We start from the raw sequence: 22921 nt of genomic DNA, 5'->3' as shown, positions 1-22921 counted from the left end.
ATATTTTAAGAAAGGAAATTAAAATATTTGTATATGAGGCAAAGTTGAAGTTGCTTTGGAACTAAAAGTATAAACATTTGTCCATTTTTTTCAATATCATTACTGTTTTAAATTTACAAGTACAGAAATTACAACATTACACCATAACATACCCACAGGTTCAATAATGGCCCCTGAAATAAAACTACATTTAGAAACCAACTGTTACACTATACTTAATTCTAAGATAACAAATTTTTATCTCTGAAATCATGGTACACTGATCTAGTTTCAAGAAAATATGGTTTATACAATGTAGTAGCTGAAATTCATGTTTCCCTTTAACATCAGTGATAGAAAAGGATCCAGGATCCTCGGCTTAACAGGATAATTATCTGTACCAGCTCAACCAGTATCCCTGAATAAAGGATCTAAAGATTTTCTGAGTACCTCAGACCTAAACTGCATATCTTGACATTTTTATGTGAACTACCAAAATCAGTTAGCAAATTGAAGTAAAGCCAAACCAATGCACAAATACAGTTTTTCACTTGCAAAATGGGCCACAACTTAAGTTATCAGTTTTTATTAGATCTTTTGAATTATTAAGATTATAACTTATTAATAACAACAATTAATGATCTGCCCAAATTACCAAACCAGTCATTTCGGTTCAAGCTATTAAAAAGGATATGGAAACATCTAAAATATTTTTAAGAGATAAGGCCATAAGATAACTGGATTCTCACATTAAACCACCAACCCTTCAGGTGGAGGGGAAAAAAGGTGGTAGAAAAGCATAATCACACTGGCAAGATCATTTTCCCCTTAAGGTCTAATAATGCTAAAGAAAAACCTGCAGAGATTGCATGTACGCATGTGTCCAAAAGAGGAAAGTTAGATACCTGCAGATTCAGTTTAAATGAAGAAGGAAGAGTTTGTGTTACGTATGTAAAATCACCAGGCAGTTTTTTAAACTGGATTAAAGTTTATGAAATCTCATTCTCTGGAATGCTTTTAAAAGAAAGATAAATTATATTTTGTGTGTGATTATTTAGGTTAATCCCACTCAAAAGCTGAGATAATCTATTAGAGTTTCTTCTTTTTAATTATCCAGTTAGAATATGATATTGACAATGCCACTCTAAAACACACAGAAAATAACTACATATTCATTTGTTCCAATTTTTAAAAAGTAAAAGCATTTTATGTTTGCCACATCCATTTTTGCAATAATATAACCTGCTGACATGAGAGACACAATCATAAAAAATAAATAAGAGGGACATGATTTGAGGGAGAAAGTTGTATATACTGTGCTAAATTATGTGATATAAATTAAGATGAAGCTCTTCCACAGCAAATGGACAAAGGAAGTTTTTTAATTTGAAAAAAAAAGGACCCTAAACACTAACTTTAAATTAATATAAAAGTTCTGAAAAATAAGTCTATAGCAAAATAGTTGAAGGTGCATTTTTTTCACCAAAGTTAGGAAAGCTATGTACACTAGGTACCAAATATATTTTCAATTGAAGTACTGAATCCTCAACTAGCCCTTAATAGAAACACCTCTAGTTTACCTCATTACCTCACAATTTGTTAGAGAGCCGTGTCCTCATTCTATCAGAATATGGTACACCAGAATACAAACTTCTCAAAGCATATGTTCTAACAGGTCTAGAAGGTTTTCTTTGCTGTCTTCTAGGGCGTTTTTTATTACCATTCTTCTTACTTCCTGCAACGACAGAAGAGCCCCGCACTGGTTGCTTGGGAGAAGAGCTTGCTATAGCTCTTGACTGCTCTTCAGCTCCAGCTGATGGAATCGAGGCATTTGAAAGAATTTTAGCTGGTCTCTTTGCCTTCTTTAACCTACTGACATCAGATTTTTTCTTCTTAAGATGCATCCTAACGAAAGTGCTCCTGGACCAATATTTGTGACGCAAAAACACAGAGTATTTTGGAATATACTTTTTAATTATATCACTTAGCTTGGTCTGAATCCAAATCGACCGTTTTTCTGAAGCAATTCTGGTTTTTTGCCGGGGAATAACTGGTCTACGATCTTCTTTGGGAAAACCTGGCTTATTATTAGTTGTCACCTTCCTTCTCTGAATTTTCCTTTTACTTTCCAAAACCTTATTTCTAATTGATTTCAGAGAAATTTTGGCAACATCATGATTTAAAAGAGTTGACTGGAAATTACTTTCTTTTGAAACCTCACTAGAATTCAAAATCTTGGATTTTTCCAGAAACACAGATTCACTGGCCTCCTGATGTGCCATTAATTCACGTCCTACTGACACTGTCATAAAAGGTGCTGAAGCAGAGCTTTGTACATAAGTATCATCATCTCCTGCATTAGAATTTAGGTGGCTAAAATGAATTTCCACACAGTTATTCTTGTCAGGCCCTGGTACTTCTATGTTCAAAGAAGGATCAATTACAATCTGTTTATTCAATGGGTCATAACAATTAAAGGAACTCTGGTTAAATTTGTACTGTATGCTAAGATCCCAATTATTTCTACTACCATGCCTCCTTTTAGAGAAGCTGTTGGATTCACCTTTCTTCAGCTTAATATTTGAAGAAAGAACATAAATTAAGGCATTTGGTTGCAAAGGCTTCAAAACTGTAATACAGGACTCAGGAAATTCAACTTTTCCAATTTTTACTTTCTTTCTTGTTTTTCTGTCATTCTGTAAAAGTAAACGCTTCCTTACTGGAGAGTCTTTCTCTTGTCCAGTTATTCTTCTTTTTGTCCCTGGGTGACTTGCAAGATTGGTTTGAGTTCCATGGCTGACTTTTATAGCCTGGCATGGAGAAGCCACTCGGCATGTTTGTTCAAAATGCTTCTTTGCTGAAGGATAATGGCTAGGTTTATCTAAGGCCACTGAAAAGTCATCAATATCTGAAATACCACCTGCATTATCATCACAATCCGAAAGAACTTGAATTGATGTAGTGTCCTGACTGAGGTCACTCCAGGTAACCTTTTTTCCTTCACTCGATTTTTTTTTTTTTATTTTCCTGGTCTCACAGTCATCATCAAAGTAACAGTGGAAACGACCTTTCTTAAATTCCTTCACAAGAGCATTAATTTTCACGTCACCTTCTCTCATTATCTGAGACCATGTTTTCCCCACAAATGAAGGAGGGACATGAGGCAAGCCTTCAAGAACTGGTTCATCAGGATCATTTTCTGTGACTTCCTTTGCTTTTTCCAGGTTCCGTATAGAATCAACCATGGAAACAGAGCCTGAATGGGAATTATGGTTTGTTTCTTTCAGGTCAAAAGACATCTTCTCAAATAGGTCTATTTTATTAACAGCTTCTTGAGGCTGGTCATTGTCAGACTGAAGAGAGGGATCACATTGAAAATTCATCCCAGAACCACAAGGTTCACAGCTCATACTTTTTAGATCGGTATGTTTTAACTTCAAAAGGTTTTCTTTATCAGGCATTTGATGAATCACCAACTCAGGAGACTCATTACAATCCACTGCAGAAACACTAGATTCACAGTTCTTATCTTTTAGGCCAATATTTTCGACATCTTTCCAAAGGTTGACTCCTTTGTTAGCCTTCTGGCGTTGCTGAGTCACTGGCTGAGAAGTCTCCTCCCGTTCAAAATTTCTTTTAGGACGATTAGATTGACAGCTCTTATCTTTGGGGTCAATATATTTGGCCTTTTTTTTCCTAGGCTCTTGTGACTGGGAAGTCATGGACTGATGAGAGGCATCAATTTGAAAATTTAGTTCAGAAATATAAGGCTCACAGCTTGTCTCTTCCAGAATAATATAGTCTTGCTTCTGGTTTACTACTTTAAAGGTCTTTTTGGAATGGTTTGTCACTGATTGAGGATATCCTAGTTCAGAATCACAAGAGTCACAGTTCTCATCTTCTGGAACAAAACTTTCTTCATTTATACAGCTGATTTCATTGACAGTCATCTGAGGTGAGTCAATCACTGGCTGAAAATGGACATCAGAATCTGAAATCATTTCACAATCGTTATCACTGGTCATCAGGTCCACAAATAGCATCTTCTGAAGATCTGCTTCTTTGTCTGACACTTGAAGTTCGTTTATCACTATTTGAACAGGAACATCAGAATCACACATTAGTTCAGAATCACTAGGTTCACTGACTCTTTCTTCCATGCCAAGATGCTTTTCCATCTGAAAGTTTACTTCTTTGCAAACCACTTGAGGTTGGTCAACTTCTAACTGAAGATGAACACCAGAATCACATTTTATTTCAGAAACACTAAATTCACAGTTCTTATGAAGGTCATGATCCTCCTCTTGCAAGTTTATTTCTTTGACAGCCACAGGAGAATGCCCAGCTATGAAGTCAACATCAGAATCATAACTTACTTCAAAATCACCTAGTTTATATCTCTTATTTTCCAGGTAAATATGGCCTTCCTCCCAAAGACCTATTTCTTCAACAGCTTTTTGAAGCGGTCTAGTCACTAACTGAAGGGGATCATCAGAAACAAAACTTATTTCAGGACCACAAGGATCATTGCTCTTATCTTCCAAACTGGCTTTTTGCTCTTCCAATATGTGTGGTTGCTCAACCACTGATTGGAGATGGGCATTTGAAACATAAATGACTTCAGAATCATTGGGTTCATAGCTCTTAGTACACAGACAAACATGTCCCTCCCTCAGAAGATTTATTTCTGGAATAGCCTCTTGAATTTCATTAGCCACAGACTGAAGAGGTTCATCAGAAACAAAATTTATTTTTGAATCACTAGGTTGGACCACCTTATCTTCCAAGTCAACATCCTCCTCCCAAGGGTTGATCTCCTTAACAACTTTAGTTTGGCCAGCCACTGACTGAAAAAGGACATCAGAATCATACACAATTTCAAAACACTTAGATTCATCTCTCTTATCTTCCATGTCAACTTCATCCTTCCAAAGGCTTACTCCTTTAACAGTTTCTCTAAGCTGGTTGGCCACTGACTGAAGGGGGTCAACAGAATCAAAACTTATTTCAGAGCCACAAGATTGATTGTGCTTATCCTCTAGCTCAGTATGCTCCTGCTCCAAAATAGTTATCTGAGCATGATCAACTACTGACTGAACCAAGAGATCAGAATTCAAACTCATTTCAGAACCACTATATTGGCTGTTCTTATCTTCCAAGTACACATGACCTTCGTTCTTGAGGTTTATTCGTTTAACAGCTACTTCAGGTTGATCAGACACAGACAGAAGAGGAACATCAGAATTATGTATTAATTTAGAAGCATTAGGTTCATCAACCTTATCCTTCTGGCCCATATCCTCTTCTTTCCACAGGTTTGTTTTTTCAACCACTTCTTGAAATTGTTCAGTCAATGGCTGAAGAGGGTCATCAGAATGAAAAGCTATTTTACCATCACTAGATTCATTGTTTGTATCTTCCAGATCCACATGTTTTTCCTTCAAAAGGGCTAGTCGAGGTTGGTCAATGACTGAATGAAGAGGGGTATCAGTACCCAAATTTTTTTCAAAACCTCTAGGTACAGTACTTTCATCTTCTGGGTCAACATGGTCCTCCTTTAAAATGGTTATTTGAGGTTTTTCATTCATTGACTGAAGAGGGACATCAGAGTCCAAAGTTATTTCAGAACCACTATATTCATCACTCCTGTTCTCTAGAACAACACGTTTTTCTTTCTGAACATCTATTTCTTTAACAGCTATTTGAGTTTCAGTCATTGAATAATCAGAATCTAAACTTATTTCAGAACCACTAAATTTAGCACTTTTACCTTTTAACTTAGCATGCTTTTCTTTTTGAAGCCATAGTTCTTTAACAACCACTTCAGGTTTGTGAATCACTGACTGAAGAGGGATATTGGAATCCAAACTTGTTTCAAAAACACTTAACTCATTACCTTTATCTGCTAACTTTACATATTCTTCTTTTTGGTTTACTTCTTTAATAGCTATGCCAGGATGATCAGTCACTAAATGAAAAGAAATATCAGACTTCATACTGCTTTCAGAAACAACAGGTACACTACCCTTACTTTCTAAGTGTATAATCTCCTCTTTCAGAAGGTTTCTTTCTTTAATGGGATCTTCAGAACATCCAGTCACTGAACGAAAAACATCATAATCAAAACTTAATTCAGAACCACAAGGTTCATTTTCCTTATTTTCTAAGGGTGCCCACTCTTCTTTTTGAGGATTTAGCTTTTTAACAGCTTCTTCTGGGTAGTTAACCACTGAGTGAAAAGGGATATAAGAATCCAAACTTATTTCAGAACCGGTGGGTTCATCATCCTTCCCTCCTAAGTGTATATACTCTTCTTTCTGAATGAATGTTTCTTTAGCAGCTACTTCAGGTTGATAAATCCCTGAATGAAGAGGTATATCAGAATCAAAAGTTATTTCAGAAACACAAGATTCATTACTCTTATTTCCCAGATCAATAGACTCCTCCTCATAAATGGCTACTTGAGATTGGTCAACTTCTGAGTGAAGAGGAATATCAGAATCAAAAGTTATTTTGGAGCTAATTGACTCAAAGCTCTCATCTTCCAGGTTAATGTGCTTCTTTCTTATTTCTTCAACATCCAGCTCAGTATACTCAGTAACTGACATAAGAGGAGGATCGGAATCAAAACTCAACTCAGAACTGGAGCACCCATAGCTCTTAACTTCCATATCAACATTTAATGCTTTCAGATTCATTTCACCACAATCCCCCTGAGGTTGATCATTAGCTGATCGATAAAGAGAAGCATGAGAATCAAAACTTAGATCAGAAATGCTAGATTTAACACTCTTATTCTCCAGGTCAAGAGCTACTTCCTGAGCGTTTACTTCTGTAACTGCCACTTGGGATTGGTCAGGCACTAACTTAGCATCTGTTTTCATCAGATGAAAATTCATCTCAGGACCATGAGACCCACAGTTCATATCCACAACGTCATTCTTCTCTTTCAGAAGATAGATTTCTTCAACAGCCCTCTGAGGTTCATCAGTCATGGTCTGAAGAGAGACATCACCATCAAGATGTGCTTTAGCACTACTAGGCTTACGATCCTTATCTTTCAGATAGACAAGCCTATCCTCCAGGTTTCTTTCTCTGACAGCCAGTTGAGGATGGTCAACTACTGACTGAACATCACAATCCAAACTTGTTTCAGAACAACTCGATCCATAGTTCTTATCAACCAAGCTAATGTGAACCTTCTTCCAGAGTTTTGTTTCTGTGACAGCCACTGGGAATTGGTCAACCACTGACTGACGTGAGAAAACGGAATCAGCACTTATTTCAGAGCTACCAGATCCATAGTTCATATCAACCAAGCCAACGTGTGCCCCCTTGGGAAGGTTTACTTCTTTTTCATGCTGTTGGGGGTAGTTATCAGTTGACTGAAGTGAGGCATCACCATGAAAATTCATCTCAGAATCACTAGATCCATAGCTTTCATCAACCAGCCTAATATGCATTGCCTTCTGAACACTTACGTCTTTAACAATTACTTGAGTTTGGTTGGAAGTCAACTGAAGGGAGCCATCATAATCAGAGCTTATTTCAGAAACACAAGATTTATCGTTCTTATACTGCAAGTCAGCATGTACTTCCTTTAAGAGGTTTATTTCTTCGGCAGTCACTTTAGATTGGTCCGTCAGTGAATAAAAAGAGGAACTGCCATCAGAACTCATTTCAGAACCTCTTGATTCACAGTTCTTATCTTCTTGGTCAATTTGCTCCTCCTTCCAAAGGTCTGGCACAGCCTCTTCATGGTGATCAGATGCTGACTGAAGACAGCCACCAGTAAACTTCATTTCAGAACTCACTGAGATCTTCTGTTCCAAGAAGGCTGACTTGTTAAAGACCAAATGCTTTCCTTCTTGGGTATGATCCATATTAGGAAAGAATTTCTCATGATGCTTTGGAATGCCATCTTCAAAGATTCCTTTAGTAGAAGGCATGTCAGTTTTATTCAGGTTGACTGTTGGGTTTACTGTAAATCTGGAAAGAGATTCCAATTTTAAGAAGGCTTCAGCACCCACACATTCATGGACTTTAGAGCCAGTTGACAAAGTTTTACCCTGAGATTTCACATCTTCCTGTATAACCAATTTATCTGAATTTATACATAAAGATTTCCTGTTTGATTCTTTAGGTTTCTGATAAGTTATTGAAGAAGTTTCTGGATGGGATGATAGCATAGGGTTTCTAGAGCCCCTGTCTAGCTGTTTAAAGTATTTGTCAACTTTGTTTGGGTCACATTTGTTAACTGAATCCAAATGGGATCCTAGTGGTAACCCAGTAGTAGCATTAGTTGTAACTGGTCTTTCATGAGAACTTTCAGGTAAACAACTAACAGGAGCATTAGAAACCACTGATGAATATATTACGTTTTGTCTATTATTTGTAGCATGACCAATACCAACTGGGTTAAATTCTTTCATATGGCTCCCAATTTTATGAATGAACTCCAAGGGCTGCTGCTGTCCTTTCTCCAGTTTTTGAATAACCGAAGGCCGAATTGAAACACTCTGTATATATTCCTGAGATTTACTAGGTTTAGAATACAGCTCTTCAACAGGTTCAGAAGCCTTGGAAGACATCTCTTCTCTGACTCCAGTAGCATCCTCAGTCATTATTTCAGGAACAAAATCGTCATTCGGAACCACTCCAGAAGGTGACACAGTAGTCATATGAAGTCTCTCATTTTGCATTGATCTAAAAAGCAAGGGGGAAAAAATCCATAAAAATACTCTAACATCTGTTTAAGATTTTTATTAAATGCATAATAAATGTTATTTTCTTCCTACCCTGGGCAAGATTCCTAGAAGACAGAGTCTCAAATTAAAATTAATTTTGTAATATTTGGCTAAGAAAAGAAAGGAAGGCAGAATCATAAAATCAAACAAGTTGGAAATCCCAAAAAATTTTCATCTGTATTCATGTGGGTTTAAAATTAACAACTAAATAAATAAATAAAATTAACAACTAAATCACAATCTGTATTTCTACTCATTTTAAACTAATTTTACAACAAAAAAAGGCCTCCAAAAATGTAACCATTAAAGGTTAAAAACCACTCTTTTATATAACTCTTATGCTAAAAAGGAAAACTTTTTAAACTATCTACAAACAAAATAAATAACTATATATTAAATCTATGAGATGATCAAAATGAAAACTTCACACTTTTAAATTTCCCATTAAAATAAGAATTAGTAAACAGAAATTAACTAAATGAGCATCTAATTCAAAAAGACAGAAAAATAACCAAATCTCCCTACCTCAGGAAAATTGAAGATATAAATTAAGAAAAAGACAATAAATAGGAAACAAAAGCAAAGCAAGAGCTGATTTTCAAGAAGTCTAAAATAATAGAAAAACCAACAATGTCTAGACAAGGGGGGAAAGAGAGATGAAATTTTTTAAAGATGAACTATATAATTCAGAAAGCTTATAAACATAAGTAATGTGGTACTGGCATGGGATTAAAACCATTCAGTGAAAGAAAATGGTATTCAAAATCCAATATATAGATATAGAAGTAGATGTAGATACACACACACAAATACAGGAATTTTATGTTACAGGTGATGTTTTATATCAGTGGAGATAATTAGTATATTTAAAAAATAAGTACTGCTATATACCACTTATAAAAATAAATTCCAAGAAGATTAAAAATATTTAAAAGAAGAGAAAAATGGAATTAAGAAAAAGACATAAAAGAAGCCATAAATAAAAATTCTCCTTAGATTGTGTCAAAATGTTTCTTTCTATATAGTAAAAAATAACATATAGTTGATAAACACATGATAACAGAGTTGATAAACACATGACAGATTCTGATATTTAAAATACAAATAACATTTAAAATACAAAGAACTATTATTCATAAATATTGCATACAAACGCAAAATATACAAACAATTCAATGGAAAAATAAGCAAAGTATATGAAAAAACAATCCATAGGATAAATATATTTCTAATAACTATATAGCAAGAGAAATTCTACTTTACTCATAAATAAATAAAGGTTAATTAAGAGACACTTTTTGGCCTATTATTTTAGGGAGAAAGAAAGAGGTTGATAATTGCAATGTTGGCAAGAGTGACAGGAAATGAGCACTGTCATATACTACCGGTGTATATACATATATATACAATTGATGCAATAAATTATATATAAATTGGTATAGCCTTCCAGGAAATGTCTATCAAGAATTAAAATTTTCTTCTCTAAATGTCTGGTAGAATTCACCTGTGAAGCTGTCTGGTCCTGGACTTTTGTCTGTTGAGAGTTTTTAAATTACTGATTCAGGGCTTCCCTGGTGGCACAGTGGTTGAGAGTCCACCTGCCGATGCAGGGGACACAGGTTTGTGCCCTGGTCCAGGAGGATTCCGCATGCCGCGGAGCAGCTGGGCCCGTGAGCCATGGCCGCTGAGCCTGCGCATCCGGACCCTGTGCTCCGCAATGGGAGAGGCCACAACAGTGAGAGGCCCGCGTACGGCAAAAAAAAAAAAAAAAATTACTGATCCAATTTCATTACTGGTATTTGGTCTGTTCATATTTTCTATTTCTTCCTGGTTTAGTCTTGGGAGATTGTATTGATACATTTCTAGAATTTGACCATTTCTTCTAGGTTGTCCATTTTATTGGCATATAGCTGTTCACAGTAGTCTCTTATGATCCTTTGTATTTCTGTGGTGTTTGTTGTAACTTCTCCTTTTTCGTTTCTGATTTTATTGATTTGGGCCCTTTCCCTTTTTTTCTTGATGAGGCTGGCTAAAGGCTTATCAATTTCGTTTATCTTTCAAAGAACCAGCTTTTAGTTTCATTGATCTTTTCTTATTTTTCTAAGTCTCTATTTCATTTTTTTTATTATATCATTTTCTTAATTTTTTTTTGGCTGCATTGGGTCTTTGTTGCTGCGCATGGGCTTTCTCTAGTTGCGGCAAGTGGGGGTTACTCTTCGTTGTAGTGTGCAGGCTTCTCATTACGGTGGCTTCTCTTGTTGCAGAGCACAGGCTCTAGGCGCGCAGGCTTCAGTAGTTGCAGCATGTGGGCTCAGTAGTTGTGGCACGCGGGCCCTAGAGCATGTGGGCTTCAGTAATTGCAGTGCATGGGCTCAGTAGATGCAGCACGCAGGCTCTATTGTGCGGGGCTTCAATAGTTGTGGTGTGTGGGCTCTGTAGTTGTGGCTCGTGGGCTCTAGAGCTCAGGCTCAGTAGTTGTGGCACATGGGTTTAGTTGCTCTACGGCACATGGGATCTTCCCAGACCAGGGATCAAATCCATGTCCCCTGCACTGGCAGGCGGATTCTTAACCACTGCACCACCAGGGAAGTCCCTATTTCATTTATTTCTGCTCTGATCTGTATCATTTCTTTCCTTCTACTAACTTTGGGTTTTGTTTGTTCTTCTTTATCTAGTACCTTTAGGTGTAAGGTTAGGATGGAAAACTTCTGAATCAATCTCTGAGGCCACCATCACCCTGATACCAAAACCAGACAAAGATACTACAAAAAAAGAAAATTACAGACCAATATCACAGATGAATATAGACGCAAAAATCCTCAACAAAATACCAGCAAACAGAATCCAGCAACACATTAAAATGATCATACACCATGAACAAGTGGGATTTATCCCAGGGCTGCAAGGATTCTTCAATATACTCAAATCAATCAATGTGATACACCATATTAACAAATTGAAGAATAAACACCATATGATCATCTCAATAGATGCAGAAAAAGCTTTTGACAAAATTCAACATCCATTTATGATAAAATCTCTCCAGAAAGTGGGCATAAAGGGAACATACCCCAACTTAATAAAGGCTATATGTGACAAACCAAAGCTAACAACATGCTTAACAGGGAAAAGTTGAAAGCATTTCCTCCAAGATCAGGAACAAGACGAGAATGCCCACTCTCACCATTTTTATTCAACTTAGTTTTAGAAGTCTTGGCCACAGCAACAAGAGAAGAAAAAGAAATAAAAGAAATCCAAAATGGAAAGGAAGAAGTAAAACTGTCACTGTTTGCAGATGACATGATACTATACATAGAAAATACTAAAGATGCCACCAAAAAAAACTACGAGAGCTCATCAGAGAATTTGATAAAGTTGCAGGATAGAAACTTAATATACAGAAATCTGTTGCATTTCTATACACTAACAATGAACTACCAGAAAGAGAAATTAAGGAAACAATCCCATTCACTATCACATCAAAAAGAATGAAACACCGAGGAATACATCTACCTAAGGAGGCAAAAGACCCGTACTCAGAAAACTATAAGACACTGATGAAAGAAACTGAAGATGGCACAAACAGATGGAAAGATACACTATGTTCCTGGCAGAATCAATATTGTTAAAATGACCATACTACCCAAGACAATCTACAGATTAACTGCAATCCCTATCTAAATACCAATGTCATTCTTCACAGAACCAGAACAAATAATTTTAAAAGTTGTATGGAAACACAAAAGACCCTGAATAGCCAAAACAATCTTGAGAAAGAAGAACAGAGCTAGAGGAATCACACTCCCTGACTTCAGACTATACTGCCAAGCTACAGTAATCAAAGCAGGATGGTACTGGCACAAAAAAAGAAACATAGATCGATGGAACAGTACAGAGGGCTCAGAAATAAACCCACGCAGACTTCCCTGGTGGTCCAGTGGTTAAGAACTGGCCTTCCAATGAAAGGGATGTGGGTTTGATCCCTGGTTGGGGAACTAAGATCCCACATGCCACAGGGCAACTAAGCCTGCACACCACAACTACTGAGCCCGTGTGCTCTGGAGCCCATGTGCCACAACAAGAGAGAAGCCCACGCACTGCAACGAAAGATCCCGCATGCTGCAACTACAACCCGTCACAGCCAAATAAATAAATAAATAAAAAGAAAGAAACCCATGCATTAATGGTCAATTAATCTATGACAAAGGAGGAAAGAATATACAATGGAGAAAAGATAGTCTCTTCAATAAGTGGTGCTGGGAAAACTGAACAGCTACATGTAAAAGAATGAACTTAGAACATTCTCTAACACCATATACAAAGATAAACTCAAAATGGATTAAAAACCTAAATGTAAGACCAAATAATATAAAACTCCTAGAGGAAAACATAGGCAGAACACTCTTTGACATAAACCGCAGCAATATTTTTTTGGATCCATCTCCTAGAGCAATAGAAGCAAAAGCAAAAATTAACAAATGGGACCTAATTAAACTTAAAAGCTTTTGCACAGTAAAGGAGACCATCAACAAAATGAAAAGACATCAGGCATACCCAAATTTAGGAATATCCTACAAAATAACTGGCCAGTACTCTTTTAAAAAGTGTCAAGGTCTTGAAATCAAAGACAGACTGAGGAACTACTCGAGATTAAGGGAAAGTAAGGAATTGTGACAACTCAATGCACTGTGTGGTCCTGGATGGAATCTTGGTCCAAAAAAAGGACATTAGTAACACTACTGACAAAATCTGAATCAGGTCTGTAAATAGTATGGTATCAATGTAATTTCATGGATTTGATCACTGTACTGTGGTTATTTTAGATTTAACATTTGGGGAAGCTAGGTAAAAGTTACACAAGAATTCCTTGTACCAGTTTTGCAGCTAAATTTTTGTAAGCCTGTAATTATTCCAAAATGAAAAGTTAAAAAATAAAAAATATTTTTAATGTCCATAAACTTTAGCCCCAAAGTTCAAATTCTAGGAATCTACTCCACAGAAAAAGTTGCATGTACAAATATGTTTGTTGAAGCATTGTTTATATACACTATAAACTGGTAATTTATACTGACCCCAAGATAGGCTAATTCCATCTTTCCACCAGCTAAGAAACCACATAATTTTTTTTAACATCTTTATTGGAGTATAATTGCTTTACAGTGCTGTGTTAGTTTCTGCTGTATAATGAAGTGAATCAGCTATATGTATACATATATCCCCATATCCCCTCCCTCTTGCGTCTCCCTCTCACCCTCCCTATCCCACCCCTCTAGATGGTCACAAAGCACCGAGCTGATCTCCCTGTGCTATGTGGCTGCTTCCCACTAGCTATCTATTTTACATTTGGTAGTGTACATATGTCCATGCTACTCTCTCATTTTGTCCCAGCTTCCCCTTCTCCCTCCCATGTCCCACATATTTTTTTCCTGACTTTTTCCCATTAAAACTTTTTCGCCATTTACTAAGTTCTAGGTTGGTGACTTGCAAAGCGTTCAAGAAGTTTATCCTTTTTTCTGCTGCTAGTGCTGAACTCAACTAATTCTGCACAAATGTGCTAATGATCTATTTTGCCTTATCTTGTATAGCTGTAGTTGCAAACTCACCACAGTACATAATCTGATTTTCTACCAAAGTTCTTCTTTAACATAGGACATTAACTTTTTTAAATATTATCAAAATATTTATTTTTATTAAAACCAAAATAAATTAATACAAGAGTAAGCTATCAGGATACTAACAAATTATAAAAAGAGCCAATTCTATTTGACAAAATAGCAAATAGTTCCATTAATGTGGAATTAACTTAGTTTTTACCTTAACCACCCTTACTTGGCTACTGTCACCAACTTTCTGGTTACTAATCTCGTAAAAGTTATGTTTTTGTTTTTTTTTTTTAAACATCTTTATTGGGGTATAATTGCTTTACAATGGTGTGTTAGTTTCTGCTTTACAACAAAGTGAATCAGCTATACATATACATATGTTCCCATATGTCTTCCCTCTTGCGTCTCCCTCCCTCCCACTCTCCCCATCCCACCCTTCCAGGCTGTCACAAAGCACCGAGCTAATATCCCTGTGCCTTGCGGCTGCTTCCCCCCAGCTATCTACCTTACTACGTTTGTTAGTGTGTATATGTCCATGACTCTCTCTCGCCCTGTCAAAACTCACCCTTCCCCCTCCCCATATCCTTAAGTCCGTTCTCCAGTAGGTCTGCGTCTTTATTCCTATCTTACCCCTAGGTTCTTCATGACATTTTTTTCCCTCAAATTCCATATATATGTGTTAGCATACGGTATTTATCTTTTTCTTTCTGACTTACTTCACTCTGTATGACAGATTCTAGGTCTATCCATCTCATTACAAATAGCTCAATTTCATTTCTTTTTAAGGCTGAGTAATATTCCATTGTGTATATGTGCCACATCTTCTTTATCCATTCATCCGATGATGGGCACTTAGGTTGTTTCCATGTCCTGGCTATTGTAAATAGAGCTGCAATGAACATTTTGGTACATGACTCTCTTTGAATTTTGGTTTTCTCAGGGTATATGCCAAGTAGTGGGATTGCTGGGTCATATGGTAATTCTATTTGTAGTTTTTTAAGGAACCTCCATACTGTTCTCCATAGTGGCTGAACCAATTCACATTCCCACCAGCAGTGCAAGAGTGTCCCCTTTTCTCCACACCCTCTCCAGCATTTATTGTTTCTAGATTTTTTGATGATGGCCATTCTGACTGGTGTGAGATGATATCTCATTGTAGTTTTGATTTGCATTTCTCTAATGATTAATGATGTTGAGCATTCTTTCATGTGTTTGTTGGCATTCTGTATATCTTCTTTGGAGAAATGTCTATTTAGGTCTTCTGCCCATTTTTGGATGGGGTTGTTTGTTTTTTTGTTATTGAGCTGCATGAGCTGCTTGTAAATTTTGGAGATTAATCCTTTGTCAGTTGCTTCATTTGCAAATGTTTTCTCCCATTCTGAGGGTTGTCTTTTGGTCTTGGTTGTAAAAGTTATGTTTGCTCCCACCTTTTTACCGTGTTTAATCCTGTGACATCCTTACAAAACACCTTAATGATATATAATTATTTATTGGCCTAAGACTTTTCTTTAGAAAAAGCACAGTGTAGTCCATAACTTTTAGAGTGAAATTTCTTACCTAAGCTAGGAAAAATTTTTAAATAATTGCAAAGGTAAGTTACTAGATAAAATTTCACGTTATATTCCTTGATTCACTTTAGGAAGTATTAGAACAATTAACACAAACACTTACTGTAACATATAACTAACTCTGTGCTAATATTATTCCACTCAGTTACTTTACCTGCTTTCTTGATAATGATATGGGTGGTGCCTCAGAACATCCTGCAAGAAACGATCCATCAAACTAGTGGTAGCCATCCATTGTCTACTCTGTGTGGTCAAGTATCTGTGCTGATCACTGGATATATGCTATAAAGTAAAAAGAAAATGAATATTTTTAAATGGGTAATACTCATTAGTAGTGAGAGTGTCACAATATAAATTCATTATACACCTTGTAGAAGTATAAATTAATATACCCTTTCTATAAAGCAATTCTAAAATATGCATCTAAAAACCATAAGGGGGTCTTCCCTGGTGGCGCAGTGGTTGAGAGTATGCCTGCCGATGCAGGGGACACGGTTAGTTCCCCGGTCCGGGAAGACCTCACGTGCCGCGGAGCGCCTGGGCCCGTGAGCCATGGCCGCTGAGCCTGCGCGTCCGGAGCCTGTGCTCCGCAACGGGAGAGGCCACAGCAGTGGGAGGCCCGCGTACCGCAAAAAAAAAAAAAAAAACCATTCTGTTTCTCACTTTCTGTACAGTATTCAATAAATTACATGAGCTACTCAATTATTATAAAATAGGCTTTGCATAAATGATTTTGCCCAATTGTAGGCTGATGAAGTGTTCTGAGTAATTTTAGGGTAGGCTAGGTAAGCTATGATATTCAATAGGTTAGGTGTGTTAAATGCATTTTCAACCTAAGATATTTTCAAATTACAATCAGGATGTAATCCCATCATAAGTTGAGGAAGATCTGTATCATCTTCCTCTCTGTGGCTTGCCTTTTCACTTTCTTTTGTGTATGTGTGTGCATTTAATTTTTAAATTTTTCTTAAATTTCTCTCAATGGTCATAGTTTTCTGTACAAAAATCTTATACGTATTTTTTACACATATTCCTTAAAAGTTGATGATTTTTTTTTTTTTTTTTTGGTTTTACCTCACGGTTTTTTTGCTTTTAATATTATAACATTCTTCTCTCTGTCTCCTTTCTGCGTTACCAGACTTTCTTTCTTTCTTTCTCTCTTTCTTTGTTGGATCTTCATTGCTGCACGTGGGCTTTCTCTGGTTGCGGTGCGCAGGCCTCTCATTGCAGTGGCCTGTTGCGGAACACAGGCTCCAGGCGTGCAGGCTCAGCAGCCGTGGTGCAGGGGCCTAGTTGCTCCTCGACATGTGGGATCCCCCCGGACCAGGGCTTAAACCCGTGTCCCCTGCATTGGCAGGCGGATTCTCAACCACTGCGCCACCAGGGAAGCCCAAAAGTTGATGATTTTTGATGCTGTTGTAAATATCTTCTTCAAATCTCATCTTCTATGTGGTGTTTATATATAGAAAGACAATTTTTTTATTCTTTTTTTCTAACTATTTTTTATTGAAGTATAGTTAACTTACAATGTTATGTCAGTTTTATGTGTACAGCAAAGTGATTGCTATACATATATATATTTACTCTAAGAAGACAATTTATTTTTATGTTGGCCCAAAGGTTTTTAAAAATCACTTATCAATTCTAATAGTTCATCTAAATATCTTTAGGATTTTCTTTGTGCACAATCACACTGTATACAAACACTAACAGTTTTATTTCTTCTTCTCTAATCTTTATCATTTTCTTTTCTTTTTCTTTCTTTATTTCCCTGACTAGGACCTCTGATAAAATATTGAATATAGTTTAATTCAAGCATCGTCTATTTTCACTTAATTTATTACTGATACATTTGTAGTTAATTCTTGTTTTTATTTTTAAATGTTTTATTATTCTATTCTTGCCTACACAGTGTCCCTATTTCTTTGCTTTCTTATTTTCTTGTGGACTACTTTTTATTATTCCAATTTTATATAGACTACAAAGATCTATATTTTATATAGACTTTTTCCTAGTCTATTAGTGGTAACAGACTATAACATGCAACCCTGACTGATCAAAAGTACTTGTTACTTTTACTCTCTCTCTCTTTTTTTAATTTGGCCATGCCTCACGGCATGTGGGATCTTGTGGGATCTTTGTTCTACTGACCAGGGATCAAACCTGCACCCACTGCCTTGGAAGCACTGAAGTGCCAAGTCTTAACCACTGGACCACCAGGGAAGTCCCCACTCTCTTCTTGAACAATGCAAGGTCCTTAGGTATTAGCTCAATTTACTCCCCTTCCAATTTATATGCCACTGTTGTTAATTTCACAAGATATTATTCATTTACATTGCCCACCTATATACCTTTCCATTGCTCTTCGTTCCTTCCTGTATCTCTGAGCTTCCAACTGGAATCATTTTCCTTCTACCTGAAAAACTCTTTTTAGTACTTCCTTTAGTAAGTGTCTGCTGGTGATAAATTCCCTTAATTTTTGTTTCCTGAAAATATTTTATTTCACCTTATTTACTGAGTATAGAATTCTAAGTTGTCAGTTGTTTTCTTTCCTTTGGCTTCCATTATTTCTGTTGAATATTCTGATCAATATTCAGCTAGATCTGGGCCCCATATGTCTTCACTGGCTTAGTAGTTCACCAAAGCTTTGAATCATATATATACATATATATGTGTGTGTGTGTGTTTTTTTCAAGCTTTTATAGTTAGTACGAATTACCTCAGCTATCATCAACAGAATCTTTTTAAATGTCAGTTTAGTACAGGAGTATCCAAATGTCTAAAAATTATTATTCTAAACCTTAAGCAAAAAAATTATACTGAATGCTTATTGACTAGAACTTGTAGTTAAAGCATAAACATGTTTTATCACTAGCAAAAGTTCAACAAATAATTTTCCATTCAAGTGATGATAGAATTTCTCAATCATGAGAGAAATATTGAAGAGAACTTGAGATTTATTATCTGCCTCCTCATGTTTATAACCAGCATTAAAAATTATTTCTTTTTTAAAAAGGCACAGATGTAGAAATCACAATAATAAAAACTCTTCCTAGTATGAATTTAAGTGTCTACTATTAGATCAGTAAACAAAACAAATGCTACTAAACAGCATGATTTTTATATATTATAAACTTGTCTTAGATATCATCAAAGATCAAACAGTTTAGCACTAGCAGAAGCTTCATTATATGATTGCTTCACCTATGAGACAATTCCACAGCTGAAGAAAAACTTGAGAATCTTCTAAGTTAACAATCCTGGTCAGAAAGCTGCAGCTACTATTACCATGAATACTTATTTCAAAATCTCCATACTTGATGTTTCACAAACTCTTCCAACAAAAAGAAGAGAAAGGAATACTACTCAACTCATTCTATGAAGTCAGTACTACCCTGACACCAAAAACAAACACATCACAAGGAAAAAAAGCTACAGATGAGGACTTCCCTGGTGGCACAGTGGTTAAGAATCCGCCTGCCAATGCAGGTGGCACAGATTCAATCCCTGGTCCAGGAAGATCCCATATGCTGCAGAGGAACTAAGCCCTCACACCACAGCTACTGAGCCCGCGTGCCACAACTACTGAGCCCACATGTCACAACTACTGAAGCCCAAGCACCTAGAGCCCGTGCTCTGCAACAAGAGAAGCCACCACAATGAGAACCCCGTGCACCGCAAGGAAGAGTAGCCCCCGCTCGCCGCAACTAGAGAAAGCCCGCACGCAGCAATGAAGACCCAACACAGTCAAAAAAAAAAAAAAAAAAAGCTACAGACAATATATCTTATGGATATATATGCAAAAATCTGCAACAAAATACTAGCAAGCCAAATCCAGCAACATATAAAAAGAATTATACACCATGACCAAGTGGAATTTATCCCAGGAATGAAAAATTGGTTTAACATCCAAAACTCAAACAGTATAAATGCTATAGACTGCACTGCGTCCACCCCTCCCACCTCTGCCAAATTCTTATGTTGAAGTTCTAACCACTAATGTGGCCGTATTTTTAAAAGACAGGGCATCAATCTTCAAGAACTTGGATTAGGCAATTTTTTTTTAAGGCAATTTTTATGACACCAAAAACACAAGTAACAAAAGAAGATAAGACAAATTCAACTATAGCAAAAATTTAAATTTTCGTGCATCAAAGCATAAAATTCAAAGTCCTTACCTTGTCTTACAATGACTTACAAAATCTAATGCTCTGAATTCTTCACCTGTCACTTAACTTCCACCCCCCACCTGACCTCCACTGCAGCCACATCGGCCTCCTGGCTTTTAGTTAGCATGCTAACCACTCTTCTGCCTCAGGGTCTCTATCCTTGCTCTCCTGTCCCTCTACCCAGAAATTCTTCCCCCAGATATAAGCAAGCCTGGCCCCTGCATTTCATTCAAATCTCAACTCAAATGTCACTTCCTTAACCTTACCTGGCCACTCTACCTAAAATTGCACACTCTTCCCTATTTTACTTTCCTCGCAACATTTATCACAATCTGACATACTATGTACTAAACTTATATGACTACTTACTTTCTGTCTTACTGCACTAAAGTATAAGCTTCATGAATAAAGGAAACTGATTTTGTTCATGGCCATATCCCTAGAAACTTAAACAGTATCTGCCCATTAGTAGATTCTCAGTATAGTCTGTTCAATGCAGGAATAAATGAATTTAATTAAACGTAAAAGAAGGGAAAGTTACGACTAGGTCCTTTGTGGTACAACCATAGTAATAGGATCTTCTCACCTGTTCCAGGTTATTATAGTGCACACAGCAATAGCTGCAATATCCTTGTCTGTTCTGCATATTGAATAACCAAAGTCAGATGGCTATTGTCCTTGAACACTCAAACTGGAAAAAAACAAAAATGGCAAAAGCACAGTAATTCCTTACTACCATAAGGAAAATAGCTATGATAATATCAGAGACCAGAAATTCATTCTTGGGTCCTACCCACTCATATTTCTAATAATTGTGAAAACAGACAAGGCTACCATGAGCTACTGAACCAATCAATGAGCCTGGAATAAAATGAGACCTCTGAATCTTCTTTTCTTTTTTAATTAAGGAATAGTTGAGGCACAATGTAAGTTTCAGGTGTTCAACACAGTACAATTCACAATTTTTAAAGGGTATATTCCATTTATAGTTATTATAAAATATTGGCCATATTCCCTGTGTTGTATCCATGTAGCTTATCTATTTTATACATAGCAGTTTGTACCTCTTAATTCCCTACCCTTATCTTGCCCCTCTTCTCTCCCCTCTCCCCGCTGGTAACTACTAGTTTGTTCTCTTTATCTATGAGTCTGTTTCTTTTCTGTTATATTCACTAGTTTATTTTTTAGATTCCACATATACGTGGATATATGTGATATCATACAGTATTTGTCTTTCTCTGAGACCTATGCATCTTCTAAAAGAGTAGTGTGTTGCCAGTATTTGAAGCCTAGATGACTACATTTTTTATTGATTTTCTAAGTTGTTAAGAGTTATCAGAAAGTGATTCAGTATTGAATACAGTACTCAATTTATAAAGACAAATTACTATTTCTAAGTTGTTACTATAGTATATTTACTATACTTCAACAAAGCTTATTAATTTTCCCATTATGTTTCTACACAAAATCCCAGATTATGTGAACTCTCAGTGTCATATATAACATCTTATTTCTCTAGCATGAGAGTAAAGATACTACATTTATTTTCTGCTTAATCCACAGAGGCAGATTTTAAAGTAATTTATCCAACAAAGTTGCTAAAAAACAAAATAGCAACTAATACAGCCTCTGAAACAAAAGACATTTCTCTTCTGACAATTACATAAACCAAACGAATATGAAGAATTTTTTTCCAACTAGTGCAATAAGATTTCTCTACAAATAAAGAATAGTTTCCAAGTTTCTACCCTCCTCCCCAAAACTATAATCCTTCATCATTACATACTGCATTACATACTGGTTTCCAAACCAGGCTGAATATAAAAATCATACCCCAAAATTCTGATTTAGTAAATCTGAGAATAGAGCCTAGAATTCAGAATTTTTTTAATTTCCCAAGTAATTATGATACACACACAATTTATTCACATACACAAAATATAACAAACTTAAGTAATAAATTAAATACAATGAGTTTTTTTGCTGTTTTGTGAAAGTGAAAATAGGATTTTAAGAGATAATTTCATCAAGGTTTTAATTCTAATTATTTTAAACACTCTTATCTGTCGAAAAAAATAAAGAGAATGATCCTATAATGTTATGAGTGTTTCTGATAAGATTATCCTGCAACAGAAAACGTTTATTCATTAAAATCAATGTTCAAAAATTGAAACGACAGCCTTAAAACCAATAAGAATAGAAAAGCTTCATTAAATCAAAATGCTATCATAACATTCACTTACCCATTACTTTTTATTATGAGAAACTTTGATAGTTTCTGACTTCTCACTTATAGGGAAAATAAATCAATTAAACCAGCTTCTGAAATAAAGAATATATAAGAAATTATTTACTTAAAATTTCGTCTTTTTTCCATTAACTTACGTCACTTATTAACCTGAAGCAACAAAATGAAAGAAAGTTTAAGTTGTATTCATAGATGTGGCAATTTTCAGGCTGAGAGAACTCTAGAGTTTAAACCTGAACTCTGAAAATCATTAAATAAACTTTTTAGTGCTTTATTTAAAATATAATTAAAACATTCATTGAATAAAAGGCAAAATGAAAGCATGAGTCTAACATCACACACACACACACACAAAATTTAAAAACTTTAAATATTTTTTGATCTTTAACCCTTATGGACTTTAACTCCCATGGCATTATTACCTGCCATTTCATCATCTCTAGTGCCATGCCACAATGAAACAGAGCTACAATAAACCAAAAGCACCTGTTGGCATTTGGAAAAATTCACATGCTAAAACCCCAAAAACGTATGGAATCAAAATCCCCTGGTGGGAAGCCAGGCACATGCATATTACACATATTTAAAATGTTCCAAGGTGATTCTG

General features: G+C 36.0%; 1 protein-coding gene across 2 annotated transcripts; it reads right to left on the bottom strand.

Annotated features, from left to right (window-relative positions):
• Positions 1-1568: 1568 nt before the first annotated feature.
• Positions 1569-20712, bottom strand: ZDBF2 (zinc finger DBF-type containing 2). 2 transcript variants are annotated; one of them, XM_065881063.1, is made up of 5 exons: positions 20653-20712; positions 16052-16179; positions 6011-8685; positions 5563-5881; positions 1569-5445 (listed from the first exon to the last, which is right to left on the bottom strand). In XM_065881063.1, exons 1-5 carry the CDS (start codon positions 20710-20712, stop codon positions 1569-1571), a joined length of 7059 nt encoding a protein of 2352 aa, XP_065737135.1. The 2 variants fall into 2 exon arrangements, with proteins under 2 accessions (XP_065737135.1, XP_065737136.1); XM_065881064.1 differs by lacking the exon at positions 20653-20712 and adding an exon at positions 18249-18302.
• Between the last annotated feature and the right edge of the window lie 2209 nt (positions 20713-22921).

Source organism: Phocoena phocoena, chromosome 7, assembly GCF_963924675.1.
Source record: "Phocoena phocoena chromosome 7, mPhoPho1.1, whole genome shotgun sequence".
Classification (NCBI taxonomy): domain Eukaryota; kingdom Metazoa; phylum Chordata; class Mammalia; order Artiodactyla; family Phocoenidae; genus Phocoena; species Phocoena phocoena.
Note: the sequence above shows the minus strand (reverse complement) of the source record. Positions and strands in the feature narration are given on the sequence as shown.

Bases quoted from the DNA above. Each gene is read 5' to 3' on its own strand.
- ZDBF2 (XM_065881063.1), bottom strand. From the start codon at position 20,712: ATGCAGAACAGACAAGGATATTGCAGCTATTGCTGTGTGCACTATAAT. The intron at 8,686-16,051 runs GTAAAGTAACTG...CTTGCTTTTTAG, and splicing joins TATCATTATCAAGAAAGCAG to ATCAATGCAAAATGAGAGAC. The intron at 5,882-6,010 runs GTAAGGGTAGTG...TAAAGTTAGCAG, and splicing joins GGAGATTATACACTTAGAAA to ATAAAGGTAATGAGTTAAGT.